Source organism: Oncorhynchus keta, chromosome 34 (genome assembly GCF_023373465.1).
Source record: "Oncorhynchus keta strain PuntledgeMale-10-30-2019 chromosome 34, Oket_V2, whole genome shotgun sequence".
Taxonomy (NCBI): Eukaryota; Metazoa; Chordata; class Actinopteri; order Salmoniformes; family Salmonidae; genus Oncorhynchus; species Oncorhynchus keta.
In genome coordinates this window covers 14760425-14780684 of record NC_068454.1, presented here as the reverse complement: position 1 = coordinate 14780684, position 20260 = coordinate 14760425, and the positions used below count along the sequence as shown (strand labels likewise).

At 48.8% G+C, this 20260-nt stretch overlaps 1 protein-coding gene across 7 annotated transcripts in view; it reads left to right on the top strand.

Moving 5' to 3' along the window:
- LOC118366765 (interleukin-1 receptor accessory protein-like 1-B) overlaps window positions 1-20260 on the top strand; it is a 580901-nt gene that overhangs the window by 71852 nt on the left and 488789 nt on the right. For all 7 annotated transcript variants that reach the window (XM_052493220.1, XM_052493224.1, XM_052493222.1 and 4 more), the window contains exon 2: window positions 16918-17019. In XM_052493220.1, coding sequence (XP_052349180.1) covers window positions 16938-17019 — 82 coding nt within the window. In that variant the 5' untranslated portion in view covers window positions 16918-16937. The remainder of the gene's footprint in view (window positions 1-16917; window positions 17020-20260) is intronic.

Genomic DNA, 20260 nt, shown 5'->3' with positions numbered 1-20260 from the left:
AGGAGCAGCATAGAGACCACTGGCCAACATGCGGACAGGCAGGAGCAGCATAGAGACCACTGGCCAACATGGGGACAGGCAGGAGCAGCATAGAGACCACTGGCCAACATGGGGACAGGCAGGAGCAGCATAGAGACCACTGGCCAACATGGGGACAGGCAGGAGCAGTATAGAGACCACTGGCCAACATGCGGACAGGCAGGAGCATCATAGAGACCACTGGCCAACATGGGGACAGGCAGGAGCAGCATAGAGACCACTGGCCAACATGGGGACAGGCAGGAGCAGCATAGAGACCACTGGCCAACATGGGGACAGGCAGGAGCAGCATAGAGACCACTGGCTAACATGCGGACAGGCAGGAGCAGCATAGAGACCACTGGCCAACGTGGGGACAGGCAGGAGCAGCATAGAGACCACTGGCCAACATGGGGACAGGCAGGAGCAGCATCGAGACAACTGGCCAACATGCGGACAGGCAGGAGCAGCATAGAGACCACTGGCCAACATGGGGACAGGCAGGAGCAGCATAGAGACCACTGGCCAACATGGGGACAGGCAGGAGCAGCATAGAGACCACTGGCCAACATGGGGACAGGCAGGAGCAGCATAGAGACCACTGGCCAACATGGGGACAGGCAGGAGCAGCATAGAGACCACTGGCCAACATGGGGACAGGCAGGAGCAGCATAGAGACCACTGGCCAACATGCGGACAGGCAGGAGCAGCATAGAGACCACTGGCCAACATGGGGACAGGCAGGAGCAGCATAGAGACCACTGGCCAACATGGGGACAGGCAGGAGCAGCATAGAGACAACTGGCCAACATGCGCACAGGCAGGAGCAGCATAGAGACCACTGGCCAACATGGGGACAGGCAGGAGCAGCATAGAGACCACTGGCCAACATGGGGACAGGCAGGAGCAGCATAGAGACCACTAACCAACATGGGGACAGGCAGGAGCAGCATAGAGACCACTGGCCAACATGGGGACAGGCAGGAGCAGCATAGAGACCACTGGCCAACACGGGGACAGGCAGGAGCAGCATAGAGACCACTGGCCAACATGCGGACAGGCAGGAGCAGCATAGAGACCACTGGCCAACATGGGGACAGGCAGGAGCAGCATAGAGACCACTGGCCAACATGGGGACAGGCAGGAGCAGCATAGAGACCACTGGCCAACATGGGGACAGGCAGGAGCAGTATAGAGACCACTGGCCAACATGCGGACAGGCAGGAGCATCATAGAGACCACTGGCCAACATGGGGACAGGCAGGAGCAGCATTGAGACCACTGGCCAACATGGCGACAGGCAGGAGCAGCATAGAGACCACTGGCCAACATGGGGACAGGCAGGAGCAGCATAGAGACCACTGGCCAACATGGGGACAGGCAGGAGCAGCATAGAGACCACTGGCCAACATGGGGACAGGCGGGAGCAGCATAGAGACCACTGGCCAACATGGGGACAGGCAGGAGCAGCATAGAGACTACTGGCCAACATGGGGACAGGCAGGAGCAGCATAGAGACCACTGGCCAACATGGGGACAGGCAGGAGCAGCATAGAGACCACTGGCCAACATGGGGACAGGCAGGAGCAGTATAGAGACCACTGGCCAACATGCGGACAGGCAGGAGCATCATAGAGACCACTGGCCAACATGGGGACAGGCAGGAGCAGCATAGAGACCACTGGCCAACATGGGGACAGGCAGGAGCAGCATAGAGACCACTGGCCAACATGGGGACAGGCAGGAGCAGCATAGAGACCACTGGCTAACATGCGGACAGGCAGGAGCAGCATAGAGACCACTGGCCAACGTGGGGACAGGCAGGAGCAGCATAGAGACCACTGGCCAACATGGGGACAGGCAGGAGCAGCATCGAGACAACTGGCCAACATGCGGACAGGCAGGAGCAGCATTGAGACCACTGGCCAACATGGGGACAGGCAGGAGCAGCATAGAGACCACTGGCCAACATGGGGACAGGCGGGAGCAGCATAGAGACCACTGGCCAACATGGGGACAGGCAGGAGCAGCATAGAGACTACTGGCCAACATGGGGACAGGCAAGAGCAGCATAGAGACCACTGGCCAACATGGGGACAGGCAGGAGCAGCATAGAGACAACTGGCCAACATGCGGACAGGCAGGAGCAGCATAGAGACCACTGGCCAACATGGGGACAGGCAGGAGCAGCATAGAGACCACTGGCCAACATGGGGACAGGCAGGAGCAGCATAGAGACCACTGGCCAACATGGGGACAGGCAGGAGCAGCATAGAGACCACTGGCCAACATGGGGACAGGCAGGAGCAGCATAGAGACCACTGGCCAACATGGGGACAGGCAGGAGCAGCATAGAGACCACTGGCCAACATGCGGACAGGCAGGAGCAGCATAGAGACCACTGGCCAACATGGGGACAGGCAGGAGCAGCATAGAGACCACTGGCCAACATGGGGACAGGCAGGAGCAGCATAGAGACAACTGGCCAACATGCGGACAGGCAGGAGCAGCATAGAGACCACTGGCCAACATGGGGACAGGCAGGAGCAGCATAGAGACCACTGGCCAACATGGGGACAGGCAGGAGCAGCATAGAGACCACTAACCAACATGGGGACAGGCAGGAGCAGCATAGAGACCACTGGCCAACATGGGGACAGGCAGGAGCAGCATAGAGACCACTGGCCAACATGGGGACAGGCAGGGAGAAGCATAGAGACCACTGGCCAACATGCGGACAGGCAGGAGCAGCATAGAGACCACTGGCCAACATGGGGACAGGCAGGAGCAGCATAGAGACCACTGGCCAACATGGGGACAGGCAGGAGCAGCATAGAGACCACTGGCCAACATGGGGACAGGCAGGAGCAGTATAGAGACCACTGGCCAACATGCGGACAGGCAGGAGCATCATAGAGACCACTGGCCAACATGGGGACAGGCAGGAGCAGCATTGAGACCACTGGCCAACATGGCGACAGGCAGGAGCAGCATAGAGACCACTGGCCAACATGGGGACAGGCAGGAGCAGCATAGAGACCACTGGCCAACATGGGGACAGGCGGGAGCAGCATAGAGACCACTGGCCAACATGGGGACAGGCAGGAGCAGCATAGAGACCACTGGCCAACATGGGGACAGGCAGGAGCATCATACAGACCACTGGCCAACATGGGGACAGGCAGAAGCAGCATAGAGACCACTGGCCAACATGGGGACAGGCAGGAGCAGCATAGAGACCACTGGCCAACATGGGGACAGGCAGGAGCAGCATCGAGACAACTGGCCAACATGGGGACAGGCAGGAGCAGCATAGAGACCACTGGCCAACATGCGGACAGGCAGGAGCAGCATAGAGACCACTGGCCAACATGGGGACAGGCAGAAGCAGCATAGAGACCACTGGCCAACATGCGGACAGGCAGGAGCAGCATAGAGACCACTGGCCAACATGGTGGCTGGCAGCTACACCTGCAATAACTTCTGCTAAATATGTGTATGTGACCAATACAATTTGATTTGATTTTGAACTGCCTCCAGTCTTCCCAAGGCCGTTTGTTGTTTCTCTCCTCCTCTCATCTCATCTCATCTCAGTCTATGATCGCTGTCACCTCTGACCCCCTTGTTCCTACGGTAGCCACAGTGGAATTGTGTGCCTTTCAAATCTCAATAGAAACACTTCAACTGAATCCAGCCCAGCCCACTCACTCTACTGTATTCACATCTGCATCCATCCCAGCCCACGCACTCTACTGTATTCACATCTGAATCCAGCCCAGCCCACTCACTCTACTGTATTCACATCTGCATCCAGCCCAGCCCACTCACTCTACTGTATTCACATCTGAATACAGCCCAGCCCACTCACTCTACTGTATTCACATCTCACTCTACTGTATTCACATCTGCATCCAACCCAGCCCACTCACTCTACTGTATTCACATCTGAATCCAGCCCAGCCCACTCACTCTACTGTATTCACATCTGAATCCAGCCCAGCCCACTCACTCTACTGTATTCACATCTGAATCCAGCCCAGCCCACTCACTCTACTGTATTCACATCTGCATCCAGCCCAGCCCACTCACTCTACTGTATTCACATCTGAATACAGCCCAGCCCACTCACTCTACTGTATTCACATCTGCATCCAGCCCAGCCCACTCACTCTACTGTATTCACATCTGAATCCAGCCCAGCCCACTCACTCTACTGTATTCACATCTGCATCCAGCCCAGCCCACTCACTCTACTGTATTCACATCTGAATCCAGCCCAGCCCACTCACTCTACTGTATTCACATCTGAATCCAGCCCAGCCCACTCACTCTACTGTATTCACATCTGCATCCAACCCAGCCCACTCACTCTACTGTATTCACATCTGAATCCAGCCCAGCCCACTCACTCTACTGTATTCACATCTGAATCCAGCCCAGCCCACTCACTCTACTGTATTCACATCTGAATCCAGCCCAGTCCACTCACTCTACTGTATTCACATCTGCAGGCCTTTTCCATTTGCAGGGTTCTTCAAGAGCTTTGTTTTGATTGTTTGGTACTTGTGAATAAAATAATGAAATGGTGGATATATTAGTAGGGATTGAAGACCATCATCTCCTCATGCAAAAGAGCACTGAATTCTAGTTGTCATCATTATGGCTCCAGCTAATACAGTGTGGAAATATTGTGTCTTTTCCATCAAAATTTTGATTCATATAGACACATACACACACTCGTTCTCTGGAGTGATGAATCGCGCTTCACCATCTGGCAGTCTGATGGACGAATCTGGGTTTGGCAAGATGCCAGGAGAAAGCTACCTGCCTCAATGCATAGTGCCAACTGTAAAGTTTGGTGGAGGAGGAATAATGGTCTGGAGCTGTTTTTCATGGTTCAGGCCCCTTAGTTCCAGGGAAGGGAAATCTTAACGCCACAGCATACAATTACTTTCTAGATTATTCTGTGCTTCCAACTTTGTGGCAACAGTTTGGGGAAGGCCCTTTCCTGTTTCAGCTTGACAATGCCCCGTGCAGAAAGCAAGGTCCATACAGAAATGGTTTGCCGGGATCGGTGTGGAAGAACTTGACTGGCCTGCACAATGCCCAGACCTCAACCCCATCAAACACCTTTGGGATAAATTGGAAAGCTGACTGTGAGCCAGGCCTAATCGCCCTACATCAGTGCCCTGACCTCAATAATGCTCTTGTGGCTGAATGGAAGCAAGTCCCTGCAACAATGTTCCAACATCTAGTGGAAAGCCTTCCCAGAAGAGTAGAGGCTTTTATAGCAGCAAAGGGGGGACCAACTCCATATTAACGCCCATGATTCTGGAATGAGCTGTTCGACGAACAGGTGTCCACATACTTTAGGTCATGTAATGTTTCTGCCCAATCTAACAGCACACCAGAGGACAGAGAGTGACCAATCGAAAAGCACTTCAGTGGAAAGGACAAAGGATTACCCAATAAAATTACACCTTGCAGCATATGTCGTACTGTCACAGCACATCAGAGACAGGTAATGTGGACTAAATGGTGTTGATGTCTGTTCTCCAAACTAAACACACTTCTTTCTATTCACTTACAGTTAATCACCAGGAAATCCATTCATCTTCAATGTCATACACCTACACACACACAGAAAGACACACACACACACACAGACAGACACACAGACAGACACACACACACATGCACACACACACACACATATTCATATCACAGTCTAGTCATTAGAGTGGGTTACTATATCTTAGAGTATGTTGTTTGCCACAATGAGATGAACCTACCGCCTTCATCTGTTAACATGATTTACAAACAGGAGGTATTTTGGATATAAAAACAATCATGGAACAATCTTTATGGAACAAAAGGAACATTTATTGTGTAACTGTATCTCGTGAGTGAAAACATTCGAAGATCATCAAAGGTAAACGATTAATTTGATTGTTTTTCTGATTTTCGTGACCAAGCTACTTGATGCTAGGCGTTCATAATGTTTTGTCGGGCGATCGATAAACTTACACAAACGCTTGGATTGCTTTCGCAAAATCTGATAAATTGGAAAGCTGACTGTGAGCCAGGCCTAATCGCCCTACATCAGTGCCCTGACCTCAATAATGCTCTTGTGGCTGAATGGAAGCAAGTCCCTGCAACAATGTTCCAACATCTAGTGGAAAGCCTTCCCAGAAGAGTAGAGGCTTTTATAGCAGCAAAGGGGGGACCAACTCCATATTAACGCCCATGATTCTGGAATGAGCTGTTCGACGAACAGGTGTCCACATACTTTAGGTCATGTAATGTTTCTGCCCAATCTAACAGCACACCAGAGGACAGAGAGTGACCAATCGAAAAGCACTTCAGTGGAAAGGACAAAGGATTACCCAATAAAATTACACCTTGCAGCATATGTCGTACTGTCACAGCACATCAGAGACAGGTAATGTGGACTAAATGGTGTTGATGTCTGTTCTCCAAACTAAACACACTTCTTTCTATTCACTTACAGTTAATCACCAGGAAATCCATTCATCTTCAATGTCATACACCTACACACACACAGAAAGACACACACACACACACAGACAGACACACAGACAGACACACACACACATGCACACACACACACACATATTCATATCACAGTCTAGTCATTAGAGTGGGTTACTATATCTTAGAGTATGTTGTTTGCCACAATGAGATGAACCTACCGCCTTCATCTGTTAACATGATTTACAAACAGGAGGTATTTTGGATATAAAAACAATCATGGAACAATCTTTATGGAACAAAAGGAACATTTATTGTGTAACTGTATCTCGTGAGTGAAAACATTCGAAGATCATCAAAGGTAAACGATTAATTTGATTGTTTTTCTGATTTTCGTGACCAAGCTACTTGATGCTAGGCGTTCATAATGTTTTGTCGGGCGATCGATAAACTTACACAAACGCTTGGATTGCTTTCGCAAAATCTGATACGACAAGTGGATTAACAAAAGGCTAAGCTGTGTTTTGCTATATTGCACTTGTGATTTCATTAATATAAATATTTGTAGTAATATTATTTGAATGTGGCGCTATGCAATTCAGCAGTTGTTGGTGACAATTATCCCCTCTAAAGGGATGTGTAGCGTCAAGAAGTTAGTAGGTGTGAGTGTGTGAGTGTTTGTGTGAGTGTGTGTTAGTGTGTGGGTGTCAGTGTGTGTGGATGTGAATGTGTGGGTGTTAGTGTGAGTGTGTAGGTGTTAGTGTGTGAGTGTGTGTTAGTGTGTGTTTGGGTGTTAGTGTGTAGGTGTTAGTGTGTGTGGATGTGAATGTGTGGGTGTGTGGGTGTTAGTGTGTGAGTGTGAGTGTGTGTTGGTGTGTGTGGGTGGGTGTGTGTTCGTGTGTGTTTGGGTGTTAGTGTGAATGTGTGTTGGTGTTAGTGTTTGTTAGTGTGTGTGGGTGTTAGTGTGAGTGTGTGTTCGTGTCAGTGTGTGGGTGTTAGTGTGTGTGTGGGTGTTAGTGTGTGTTAGTGTGTGTGTATTGATGTTAGTGTGAGTGTGTGGGTGTTAGTGTGAGTGTGTGGGTGTTAGTATGAGTGTATTGGTGTTAGTGTGTGTTGGTGTTGGTGTTAGTGTGAGTGTGTGTTAGTGTGTAGGTGTTAGTGTGTGTGTGGGTGGGTGTTAGTGTGTATTAGTGTGTGGGTGTGGGTGTTAGTGTGAGTGTGTGTTGGTGTTGGTGTCAGTGTGGGGGTGTTAGTGTGTATTTGGGTGTGTGTTTGGGTGTTAGTGTGAGTGTGTGTTGGTGTTAGTGTGTGTTATTGTGTGTGTGGGTGGGTGTTAGTGTGTGTGAGTGTGTGGGTGTTAGTGTGAGTGTGTGTTGGTGTCAGTGTGTGGGGGTTAGTGTGCGTGGGTGTTAGTATGTGTTAGTGTGTGTGTGTATTGGTGTTAGTAAGAGTGTGTGGGTGTTAGTGTGAGTGTGTGTTGGTGTGTGGGTGTTAGTATGAGTGTATTGGTGTTAGTGTGTGTGTGTGTGTGCGTTAGTGTGAGTGTGTGTGTGTTAGTGTGTGTTTGGGTGTTAGTGTGTGTTGGTGTTGGTGTTAGTGTGAGTGTGTGTTAGTGTGTAGGTGTTAGTGTGTGTGTGGGTGGGTGTTAGTGTGTATGAGTGTGTGGGTGTGGGTGTTAGTGTGAGTGTGTGTTGGTGTTGGTGTCAGTGTGGGGGTGTTAGTGTGTGTGTGGGTGTGTGTTTGGGTGTTAGTGTGAGTGTGTGTTGGTGTGTTATTGTGTGTGTGGGTGGGTGTTAGTGTGTGTGAGTGTGTGGGTGTTAGTGTGAGTGTGTGTTGGTGTCAGTGTGTGGGGGTTAGTGTGCGTGGATGTTAGTATGTGTTAGTGTGTGTGTATTGGTGTTAGTAAGAGTGTGTGGGTGTTAGTGTGAGTGTGTGTTGGTGTGTGGGTGTTAGTATGAGTGTATTGGTGTTAGTGTGTGTGTGTGTGTGTGTGTGTGTGTGTGTGTGTGTGTGTGTGTGTGTGTGTGTGTGTGTGTGTGTGTGTGTGTGTGTGTGTGTGTGTTAGTGTGAGTGTGTGTGTGTGAGTGTGTGTTTGGGTGTTAGTGTGTGTTGGTGTTGGTGTTAGTGTGAGTGTGTGTTAGTGTGTGGGTGTTAGTGTGTGTGTGGGTGGGTGTTAGTGTGTATGAGTGTGTGGGTGTGGGTGTTAGTGTGAGTGTGTGTTGGTGTTGGTGTCAGTGTGGGGGTGTTAGTGTGTGTGTGGGTGTGTGTTTGGGTGTTAGTGTGAGTGTGTGTTGGTGTTAGTGTGTGTTATTGTGTGTGTGAGTGTGTGGGTGTTAGTGTGAGTGTGTGTTGGTGTCAGTGTGTGGGGGTTAGTGTGCGTGGATGTTAGTATGTGTTAGTGTGTGTGTATTGGTGTTAGTAAGAGTGTGTGGGTGTTAGTGTGAGTGTGTGTTGGTGTGTGGGTGTTAGTATGAGTGTATTGGTGTTAGTGTGTGTGTGTGTGTGTGTGTGTGCGTTAGTGTGAGTGTGTGTGTGTTAGTGTGTGTTTGGGTGTTAGTGTGTGTTGGTGTTGGTGTTAGTGTGAGTGTGTGTTAGTGTGTAGGTGTTAGTGTGTGTGTGGGTGGGTGTTAGTGTGTATGAGTGTGTGGGTGTGGGTGTGGGTGTTAGTGTGAGTGTGTGTTGGTGTTGGTGTCAGTGTGGGGGTGTTAGTGTGTGTGTGGGTGTGTGTTTGGGTGTTAGTGTGAGTGTGTGTTGGTGTCAGTGTGTGGGTGTTAGTGTGCGTGGGTGTTAGTATGTGTTAGTGTGTGTGTATTGGTGTTAGTAAGAGTGTGTGGGTGTTAGTGTGAGTGTGTGTTGGTGTGTGGGTGTTAGTATGAGTGTATTGGTGTTAGTGTTAGTGTGATTGTGTGGTTGTTGGTGTGAGTGTGTGGGTGTTAGTGTGAGTGTGTGTTGGTGTTGGTGTGTGGGTGTTAGTGTTAGTGTGTGTGTGTATTGGTGTTATTGTGAGTGTGTGTTAGTTTGAATGTGTGGTTGTTGGTGTGAGAGGGTGTCGGTTTGAGGGTGTTAGTGTGTGGGTGTGTGTTAGTGTGAGTGTGTGGGTGTTAGTGTTAGTGTGTTGGTGTTAGTGTTAGTGTGTTGGTGTTAGTGTGAGTGTGCGGGTGTTGGTGTTAGTGTGAGTGTGTGGGTGTTGGTGTAAGTGTGATTGTGCGGGTGTTGGTGTGAGTGTGTGGGTGTTGGTGTTAGTGTGAGTGTGTGGGTGTTGGTGTGAGTGTGTGTTGGTGTTAGTGTGTGTTGGTGTTGGTGTTAGTGTGTGTTAGTGTGAGTATGTGGGTGTGGGTGTGGGTGTTAGTGTGAGTGTGTGTGTTAGTGTGTGTGTGTGTTAGTGTGTGGGTGTTTGTGGGAGTGTGTGTTAGTGGGAGTGCGTGTGTGTCATTGTGTGGGTGTTATTTTGAGTGTGTGTGTGTGTGTGTGTGTGTGTGTGTGTGTGTGTGTGTGTGTGTGTGTGTGTGTGTGTGTGTGTGTGTGTGTGTGTTAGTGTGTGTTAGTGTGAGTGTGTGTTAGTGTGTTAGTGTGTGTTAGTGTTAGTGTTAGTGTGTGTTAGTGTGTTAGTGTGTGTTAATGTGTGTTAGTGTTAGTGTGTGTTAGTGTGAGTGTGTGTTAGTGTGTGTTAGTGTTAGTGTGTGTTAGTGTTAGTGTGTGTTAGTGTGTGTTAGTGTGTGTTAGTGTTAGTGTGAGTGTGTGTTAGTGTGTTAGTGTGTGTTAGTGTTAGTGTTAGTGTGTGTTAGTGTGTGTTAGTGTGAGTGTGTGTTAGTGTTAGTGTGAGTGTGTGTTAGTGTGTTAGTGTTAGTGTGTGTTAGTGTGAGTGTGTGTTAGTGTTAGTGTGAGTGTGTGTTAGTGTGTTAGTGTTAGTGTGTGTTAGTGTTAGTGTGTGTTAGTGTGTGTTAGTGTTAGTGTTAGTGTGTGTTAGTGTGTGTTAGTGTGTGTTAGTGTTAGTGTGAGTGTGTGTTAGTGTGTATGAATTGAAATCCCCCACATCCCAACCTTCACACTCCTCCATTGAATGAAGCCAGTGGTTAAAAATGGTTTTCTTTACACATGTAATTATCTCTTTATTGATTTGTCAGCATCTCTGCCAGGGAATGGTACCTCTTAAAATAGCTCCGCTATGATAACTTTCTCTATTGCAATCACCATTAGATGCCCTTAGGGGAATGTGAGGACAGGAGTGTGTGTGTGTGTGTGGGTTAAATACATATTTTTTTTCCCTGATGGCTCTGCTGTCTTCGATGTGTGGAAAACGTGATCCTCTATTGAAAAATGGCTGACTTTTCTCTCTCTCTCTCTCTCTCTCTCTCTCTCTCTCTCTCTCTCTCTCTCTCTCTCTCTCTCTCTCTCGGTGCATGCTGGGTGTTTTTGGAGTTTGAGTGTTTGGTGTGGAAAGCTCTATCCTAACTAACTTTCTTGATTCTATTATTTTCTTTACATGTTATTTTCTATGGTGGAGGGTTAATGCAATATTTGTTTTTAGCGGTATCCAAAGTTTTTTTTTTTTTCAAAGTTAGGGTGGAAGAGGACAGAGTAACGTTCCTGGGGGTTGCAAGGTCTAAAAATAATAATAATAATAATAATATATGCCATTTAGCAGACGCTTTTATCCAAAGCGACTTACAGTCTAGTGTGCGCAATGGCTTCTCAGCCTAGCGCGCAGGAGACGCTGTCTATACAGCATGGGTTCAGGTGTGTTCCTGAGAACGGAGTTAAGGTGGAGGAGGTTCTGCTCGCGGTCGGTGAACAGGTAGGAGCTGAGTTTATACATTCTGCTTCTAGAATGAACAAAGCTGTTGTTGTGTTCATGAAAAGGGCTAATTTGGTCGGTAGGCTAATTGCTAGCGGAATATTTGTAAGGGATGTGTTGGTGTCAATTTCACCTCTCTCTACCCCTTCAACAAGAGTTGTAGTGGCAAATTTGCCTCCGTTTATTACGGATGATCAAATTAGGAAAGAGCTGAGTCGTTTTGGTAAGTTTGCTAGCGGTTTCCGTGTACTGTCAGCAGGTTTTCAGGCAGATGCCGTTAAGCACGTTGTTTCATTCAGGAGGCAAGTGTTTATGTTTCTGAACAATAATGAGCAACAGCTAAATGTGCATTTTAAAGTGAGGCATGGGGAGGGGCTCTATGCAGGTTTTGCCAGCACAGATAGTCTACGGTGTTTTGAATGTGGGGATTTGGGGCACAAGAGCTTTGCGTGCCCACATAAAGGCCATAGACAAGGGGAGGGTACGAGCGCAAGGGGGAAATCGAGGTCAAAATGCAGGGGGTAAGGAGATGCAGACAGCAGAGGCTGGGCCTAGTCAGTCTAGAGATTGTGGTGTAGATGAGGCTGGGTCTAGTCAGGCTAGAGATGGTGGAGAAGCAGAGGCTGGGTCTAGTCAGGCTAGAGATGGTGGGGTAGCTGAGGCTGGGCCTAGACATGCTATGGAGGGTGGTATAGCTGAGGCTGGCCCTAGTCATGCTATGGAGGGTGTTGTAGCTGAGGCTGGCCCTAGTCATGCTATGAAGGGTGTTGTAGCTGAGGCTGGCCCTAGTCATGCTATGGAGGGTGTTGTAGCTGAGGCTGGCCCTAGTCATGCTATGGAGGGTGTTGTAGCTGAGGCTGGCCCTAGTCATGCTATGGAGGGTGGTGCAGATGATACTGCGTCTAGTCAGGTTATTCTAGTGGATGAGGAGAGTATAGTGGGGAAGTGTAAGAGATTAGGGGGGGAGGAGGAGGGTGTCAAGAGGAAAAAGAAAAAGGGTGTGGACAAAGGCACCATGGAAATGTTGCCTGTTGCTGTGGGTGAGGCCCTAACCAGAGAGAAAGGGCAGGTGGTCAGGGTGGGAGATAGAGAAGAGGAGGAAAGTGAGTCTGAGGAAGAGGATGAGGAGTTATTTTTTTCAGACTCCTCTTCAATTGGCCCGGAGCTGACAGCCAGTCAACCAGAGGGGTCTAAGTACACGTTGAGAGAACTGACAAGGTTCCTGAATGAGGTTCCTGACAAGGTTCCTTTTTTTCCTGATCCTAGAAAGTTTGTAAGATCAGTACAACATGCTATGAGAAATGAGGGGCATGGTGTCCTCTCACCCAAGAAACGGTTTAGGTTGAGGAAGTGGGTCACAACAGTGCGTAAAGGTTTACCTTCAGACACTGTTTAAATGTTTAATTTCTTACTGACACTGGGGCTTTTTGAGCTTTGCTATTGGTCTATTTCTCTGCTGGCTTTTCTCCCACTTCTTATGGAGACTCTTCGGGTAGGCTCTCTCAATATAAATGGCGCCAGAGATGCGGGAAAGAGGAGTGTGTTGAGTGAATATGTGAAACAAAAAAAGTACAGGTGTTGTTTCTGCAGGAGACGCATAGTGATGTGGTGAATGAAGTTGATTGGGGGCTCTGGTGGAAAGGGGCAAGTGTGTTGAGCCATGGGACAAATCTTAGTGCAGGGGTGGCAGTCCTTTTTGCACCGGGTCTGGCTGTAAAAATGTGCTCCTCAAAGGAGGTGTGTAGGGGTAGGTTGCTTGTTGTTAAAGCAGAAATTAACAACATGTGTTTTGTCTTTATAAATGTGTATGCGCCTAACACAGGGAGAGAAAGAGTGGTTCTATTTGGGAGTCTTAGACAGGAACTCTCACAAGTAGCGCCTGAGGAGACGCTGGTGATCGGAGGTGACTGGAACTGTACAATGGATTTTACAAAAGGCAGAAATGGGGAAGAGCCTCATGCAGTGTCAGTGGGAGTGTTAAGGGACATCTTTAATCAGTTTGACCTAGTGGATGTTTGGAGAACTAAACATCCAAACACAAGACAGTATACGTGGGTGAAGGTTTTGGGGCTAGGGTGAGTGCAGCTCGACTTGATCGTTTTTACATGTCCAGGAATCAGAGCAATAGGCTGCTGGGTGCTACCATTCTCCCAGTGGGGTTTTCGGATCACCACATAACCATGGCTCGGCTGTCTATTTCACCAGGGCCCCGGCAGGCATCTTATTGGAAGTTCAATGTAAAGCTCTTACAAGATGCCACTTTTTGCTCAGGTTTCCAGACTTTTTGGGAAAGATGGGGGCAGCGAAGAGAGGAGTATGAGTCTCTGAGTCAGTGGTGGGATGTGGGGAAAGTGCAAATTCGGCTTTTCTGTCAACAGTACACAGCTCTTTCATCCTCAGAGGCTAGGAGAGTATTGGGGGAACTAGAGCGGTGTATTAGTGAGATGGAGGTAGAGATGGTGGGGCAAGGCAATGTAGGCCTCCAGGCTAACTTAGCCGAATTACGTAGGGACCTGGGCAGTTTTTTCCAGGTTAAAGCAAAGGGAGCACTTGTAAGAGCTAGGTTCTCCATGCTCAAGGAGATGGATGCTCCCAGCTCCTTCTTCTTTGGTTTGGAAAGACAGAGCAGTGAAGCCAAGGGTATGCATTGTCTACGGCTGTCTGATGGGCGGGTGACCTCTGTGGTGGGGGAGATGCGGGAGCGGACTGTGGAGTTTTATACTGAATTGTATAGGGCAGAAATGTGTGATCCTATGTGTGCTCAGGTCTTGTTCGCAGGACTCCCTAAGCTCTCTCGGGCACAGAGGGATGAAATGGACATTCCTCTGTTGTCACATGAACTGGCAGAGGCAGTAACCAGATGTCCCCGGTCGTGCACCGGGGTCGATGGACTTCCAGTGGAATTTTACAAAAATTCTGGGGAACAATTGGACAGGATTTCTTTTGCGTGTTGCGAGAATGCGTCTGGGTAGGAGAGTTGCCGATGAGCTGCCGTCGGGCGGCTCTGACTCTCCTGCCCAAAAAAGGGGACTTGTGTGAACTTAAGAACTGGAGGCCTGTGGCATTACTCTGTGCGGACTACAAGATTTTTGCCAAGGTCCTCTCTAACAGACTGAAGTCCCATCTGGACTCTATAATACACAAGGACCAGACATATTGTGTACCGGGACGCTCAATCACGGACAACTTGTTCTTGATTAGGACATGTTGAACTTGTCGAGAGGTTCTAATGTGAACTTTGGACTGGTCTCTTTAGATCAAGAGAAGGCTTTTGATAGAGTGGATCATGAGTATCTGTTTAATGTGATGTCTGTGTTTGGGTTTGGGAAGAGTTTTGTGACCTGTGTGAAGCTGTTGTATGCTGGGGCGTCATGTATGGTTAAGGTGGGAGGGGGGCTCAGTAGGCCAGTCTGGGTGAGACGGGGCATTAGACAAGGATGTCCTCTATCTGGGCAGCTGTACACACTAGCCATTGAGCCTTTTTTAGGACTGCTACGCAGGAGACTGCGGGGAGTGTGCTGGACAGGCATGGATGTGGTGACAGGAATTGCAGTCTCAGCATATGCAGATGATGTTTCTGTGATGGTCAGGGATGGGCAAGATATGCAGGAACTAGAGACCAGTCTGAAGGCGTACGAGGGAGCTTCATCAGCTAAGGTAAACTGGGGAAAGAGCAAAGCTCTGTTATGTGGGGCATGGGGGGATAGGGCTCCTCCTCTGCTTCCAGGGGATTTGCAGTGGGGTTGTGAAGGGCTTAAAGTGTTGGGGGTGTACCTGGGCTCGGAGAGGTGGGTCAGCAAGAACTGGGAGGGGCTGACACAGGCAGTGGTGTCAAGACTGGCCAGGTGGAGGTGGCTCCTGTCCCAAGTGTCATATAGAGGGAGGGTGCTGATAATCAACAACCTGGTGGCATCTTCCTTGTGGCATAAACTGGCTGTCCTCAACCCCCCGCCGGTCTGCTTGCAGACCTGCAACGCAAGCTGGTGGACTTTTTTTGGTCGGGACATCACTGGCTGAAGGCAGCAGTTTTGTACATGACCGTCCACGAAGGAGGACAGGGCCTGGTGGAACTGGAGAGCAGGATGGCTGCTTTCCGACTAAAGGCGGTGCAGAGACTCCTGTACCACACTGATGTTGGCTGGAGGGAACCAGCATGCGCGCTGCTGAGGAGAGCTGGCGGATTAGGGTTGGACCGGCAGCTGTTCCTCATGAAGCTGGAGAGGCTGAGTACAGCAGGTCTCTCAGAGTTTTACTCTGCGGTGCTGAGGGCCTGGCAGCTGCTAAGGCCCACACGAGAAGGGGGTGTGGAGCCTGGGCAGTGGGTGTGGGAGGAGCCCATCTTCCACAACCCAGCCATCCCTTTGAGATCGGTTCAGTCGGCCACCCTGCAGAGGCAACTGATGGCAGGGGGTTTACAAGGGCTGGGTGACCTGAGACTGCTGGGAGAGGAGGGGTGGAAAACCCCAGAGGTCTTGGCGCAACAAACAGGAATAACGTCTCTTAGGCTGCTGGAGAGATTCCTGGAGGAGGTCCAGGAGGCACTGTCTGAGCCGGTAAGGGGGGTGTTTGAGAGGCCAAAGGGAGAGGGGCCACCAATGTTCCCGCCACTGCAGGTGACGGCAGAGACTGGAGACTGGCAAGGGGGTCTGGAGGACTTGTTAGATTTTAACACTCCGAGCCTGGGGGAGTTTGAGAGGGTGGGAGGTAAAGCCCTCTACAACCTCTGCGTTAAGGTGAGGAGCATCAGAAGCCTAACAGGAGTGAAGGCACATCAGTGGCAGGGGATATGTGGGGCGGAGAGTATGGTGGGTTTTAGATGGAGGGCTCTCTACAAACCCCCAGTACCAAAGAGGTCAGGGGACCTCCAGTGGAGGGTTCTTCATGGAGCCCTGGCCACTAACAGCTGGTTGGCACGGGTTGATCCGGGAATTGGGCAGGGGTGTCCTTTCTGTCAAATGAAAGAAACTGTAATTCATGTGTTTTCTGTGTGCACCAGGTTAATGCCATTAATGTCTCTGTTGGAATGTCTGTGTGACAGGTTGGGGGTGGTTTTTGCTGTTGGGATGTTTATAATGGGATACAGGTATTCGAGTAAGGAGAAAGAAAAATGTGTTTTGTTGAATTTTCTGTTTGCTCAGGCAAAGTTAGCTATTTGGCTAACAAGGAGGAACAGGGTCAAAGGGGATGGTCTCTGCGCGCCTTAGGGTTGAGTTTGAGTTCTATAAAATGATCAAATGTGTGGAGATGTTTGAGGAGATATGGTGTGTTGGGGGGGCTGTCTGTATTGCTGGGGAAGATGTTTTGGATATACGTTTGTAGGAGCATGGTACATGTATGCAGTATAGGATATATTTTTATTTATTATTTTTTATTTTATTTTAGGAGTGGGGGGTGATTTTTAAATGAATTAAGAATGTTTCAATAAAGAAAGACCAAAAGTCTCTCTCTCTCTCTCTCTCTCTCTCTCTCTCTCTCTCTCTCTCTCTCTCTCTCTCTCTCTCTGTGTCTCACCATCTCTCTCCCCCTCTAACTCTCTCTCTCTATCTTATTCTCTGTAAATGTCCCCCCTCTCACACTCTCTCTCACTGAACTTCTCTCTCTTTGTCTCTCAGGCTGCTAGGTCTGGTGGAAGATGAGGACTCCTATCCCTCTCCTGATTCTGCTGTATATCACCCTGTCCCGCAGCATGAAGACTGTCTCCAAGAGAGGCTCAGGTATATACGCATCACTTCCTCTTCCTCTATCTACATCCTGTTTCCTGTTGCTCCTCACACCTGTGCTGGGAGATTGGGCGTTGCGTTGGTCTGTGTGTGTGTGCGGGCCTGTGTGTGTGTGTGTATGTGTGTCTCCACTGGCCTTATTAAAAGACATGGAGCTGAAGTAATTGCTTAGGGCATTCCTCTTCCCCATTTCTCTGTCTGAGTCAATCGTAATCACTAGATGTCTGATGAGGTTTTTAAATGTGGAGTTGACATTTTTGGGGGATAGATCGAGCATGATTACCTGCCTGCTATCTGAATTTTAAACATGATATACTGGATGACACATTCAGAGCTAGCTAGCGTTCCCCCCCATATCCTTAAAGTTATCTGGACAGCGATTCCTACTAGAATCTGTTCATTACCAGGTAAAGTACTGAGTTGACCGGCCTTGGTCAGACAAGTTTAAAATAGGCTACACTGCAGTGTGTGTGTGTGTGTTTGAGAGTGTCTGTGTGTGTGTGTGTTTGAGAGTGTCATTGTGTGTGTGTGTGTGTGTGTGTGTGTGTGTGTGTGTGTGTGTGTGTGTGTGTGTGTGTGTGTGTGTGTGTGTGTGTGTGTGTGTGTGTGTGTGTGTTTGAGAGTGTGTGTGTGTGTGTGTGTGTTTGAGAGTGTCTGTGTGTGTGTGTGTGTTTGAGTGTGTGTGTGTGTGTGTGTGTGTGTGTGTGTGTGTGTGTGTGTGTGTGTGTGTGTGTGTGTGTGTGTGTGTGTGTGTGTGTGTGTGTGTGTGTGTGTGTGTTTGAGAGTGTATGTGTGTGTGTGTTTGAGAGTGTCATTGTGTGTGTTTGAGAGTGTCTGTGTGTGTGTGTTTGAGAGTGTCATTGTGTGTGTGTGTGTGTGTGTGTGTGTGTGTGTGTGTGTGTGTGTGTGTGTGTGTGTGTGTGTGTGTGTGTGTGTGTGTGTGTGTGTGTGTGTGTGTGTGTGTGTGTTTGAGAGTGTCTGTGTGTGTGTGTTTGAGAGTGTCATTGTGTGTGTGTGTTTGAGAGTGTATGTGTGTGTTTGAGAGTGTCATTGTGTGTGTGTGTTTGAGAGTGTCTGCGTGTGTGTGTGTTTGATAGTGTCTGTGTGTGTGTGTGTGTTTGAGAGTGTGTTTGAAAGTGTCTGTGTTTTTGTGTTTGAGAGTGTCATTGTGTGTGTGTGTGTTTGAATAGTGTCTGTGTGTGTGTGTGTGTGTGTGTGTGTGTGTGTGTGTGTGTGTGTGTGTGTGTGTGTGTGTGTGTGTGTGTGTGTGTGTGTGTGTGTGTGTGTGTGTGTGTGTGTGTGTTTGAAAGTGTCTGTGTTTTTGTGTTTGAGAGTGTCATTGTGTGTGTGTGTGTTTGAATAGTGTCTGTGTGTGTGTGTTTGAGAGTGTCTGTGTGTGTTTGAGTGTGTGTGTGTGTGTGTGTTTGAGAGTGTATGTGTGTTTGAGAGTGTCTGTGTGTGTGTGTTTGAGAGTGTCATTGTGTGTGTGTGTGTGTTTGAGAGTGGCTGCGTGTGTGTGTGTTTGAGAGTGTCTGTGTGTGTGTGTGATTGAGAGGGTCTGTGTGTGTGTATGTGTGTGTGTGTGTGTGTGTGTTTGAAAGTCTCTGTGTTTGTGTGTCTGAGAGTGTCTGTGTTTGTGTGTTTGAGTGTCATTGTGTGTGTGTGTGTGTGTGTGTGTGTGTGTGTGTGTGTGTGTGTGTGTGTGTGTGTGTGTGTGTGTGTGTGTGTGTGTGTGTGTGTGTGTGTGTGTGTGTTTGAGAGTGTCTGTGTGTGTGTTTGAGTGTGTGTGTGTGTGTTTTGTGTGTGTGTGTATTTGAGAGTGTCTGTGTGTTTGAGAGTGTCTGTGTGTGTGTTGTGTGTGTGTGTGTGTTTGAGAGTGTCATTGTGTGTGTTTGTGTGTTTGAGAGTGTCTGCGTGTGTGTTTGTTTGAGAGTGTCTGTGTGTGTGTGTATGTGTGTGTGTGTGTGTGTTTGAAAGTCTCTGTCTCTGTGTGTGTGTTTGAGAGTGTCTGTGTGTGTGTGTGTGTTGTGTGTGTGTGTGTGTGTGTGTGTGTGTGTGTGTGTGTGTGTGTGTGTGTGTGTGTGTGTGTGTGTGTGTGTGTGTGTGTGTGTGTGTGAGAGAGTGTCTATGTGTGTGTGTGTTTGAGAGTGTCATTGTGTGTGTTTGTTTGAGAGTGTGTGTGTTTGAGAGTGTCTGTGTGTGTGTGTTTGAGAGTGTCATTGTGTGTGTGTGTGTGTGTGTGTGTGTGTGTGTGTGTGTGTGTGTGTGTGTGTGTGTGTGTGTGTGTGTGTGTGTGTGTGTGTGTGTGTGTGTGTGTGTGTGTGTGTGTGTTTGAGAGTGTATGTGTGTGTTTGAGAGTGTCATTGTGTGTGTGTGTTTGAGAGTGTCTGCGTGTGTGTGTGTTTGATAGTGTCTGTGTGTGTGTGTGTTTGAGAGTGTCTGTGTGTGTGTGTGTGTGTGTGTGTTTGAAAGTGTCTGTGTTTGTGTTTGAGAGTGTCTGTGTGTGTTTGAGAGTGTCTGTGTGTGTGTTTGAGTGTGTGCGTGTGTTAGTGTGAGTGTGTGGGTATGGGTGTTAGTGTATGTGTGTTAGTGTGGGGGTGTTAGTGTGTTGGCATGAGTGTTAGTGTGTGGGTGTTAGTGTAAGTGTGTGGGTGTTAGTGTATGAGTGTGTGTGTGTTTTTGTAAATGTGTGGGTGTTAGTGTGTGTTAGTGTGTGAGTGTGAGTGTGTGGGTGTTAGTGTGAGTCTGTGGGTGTTAGTGTGTGGGTGTTAGTGTGTGTGTGTGTGATGGTGTGAGTGTGTGTGTTATTGTACATGTGTGGGTGTTAGTGTGTGGCTGTGTGTTAGTGTGTGTGTATTGGTGTGAGTGTGTGGGTGTTAGTGTGTGTGTTAGTGTGTGTGTGTGTTATTGTAAGTATGTGGGTGTTAGTGTGGGGGTGTTAGTGTGTGGGTGTTACTGTGTGAGTGTGAGTGTGTGGGTGTTGGAATCATTGTTCTTCCTCTGCCAACCATGGTTACCTGCGATTTGACCCAGCAACATTTCAGTTTACTGGCCCAAAGCTGTTAACCACTAGGCTATCTGCTGCCCTATTCAGAGGGTGAACGGGAAAGACAAAATATTTGAACGGGGTATGGGGGTAGGTGCCAGGCACATCGGTTTGTTTCATGAACTGCTGGGTTTTTCAAGCTCAACAGTTTCCCGTGTGTATCAAGAATGGTCCACCATCCAAAGGACA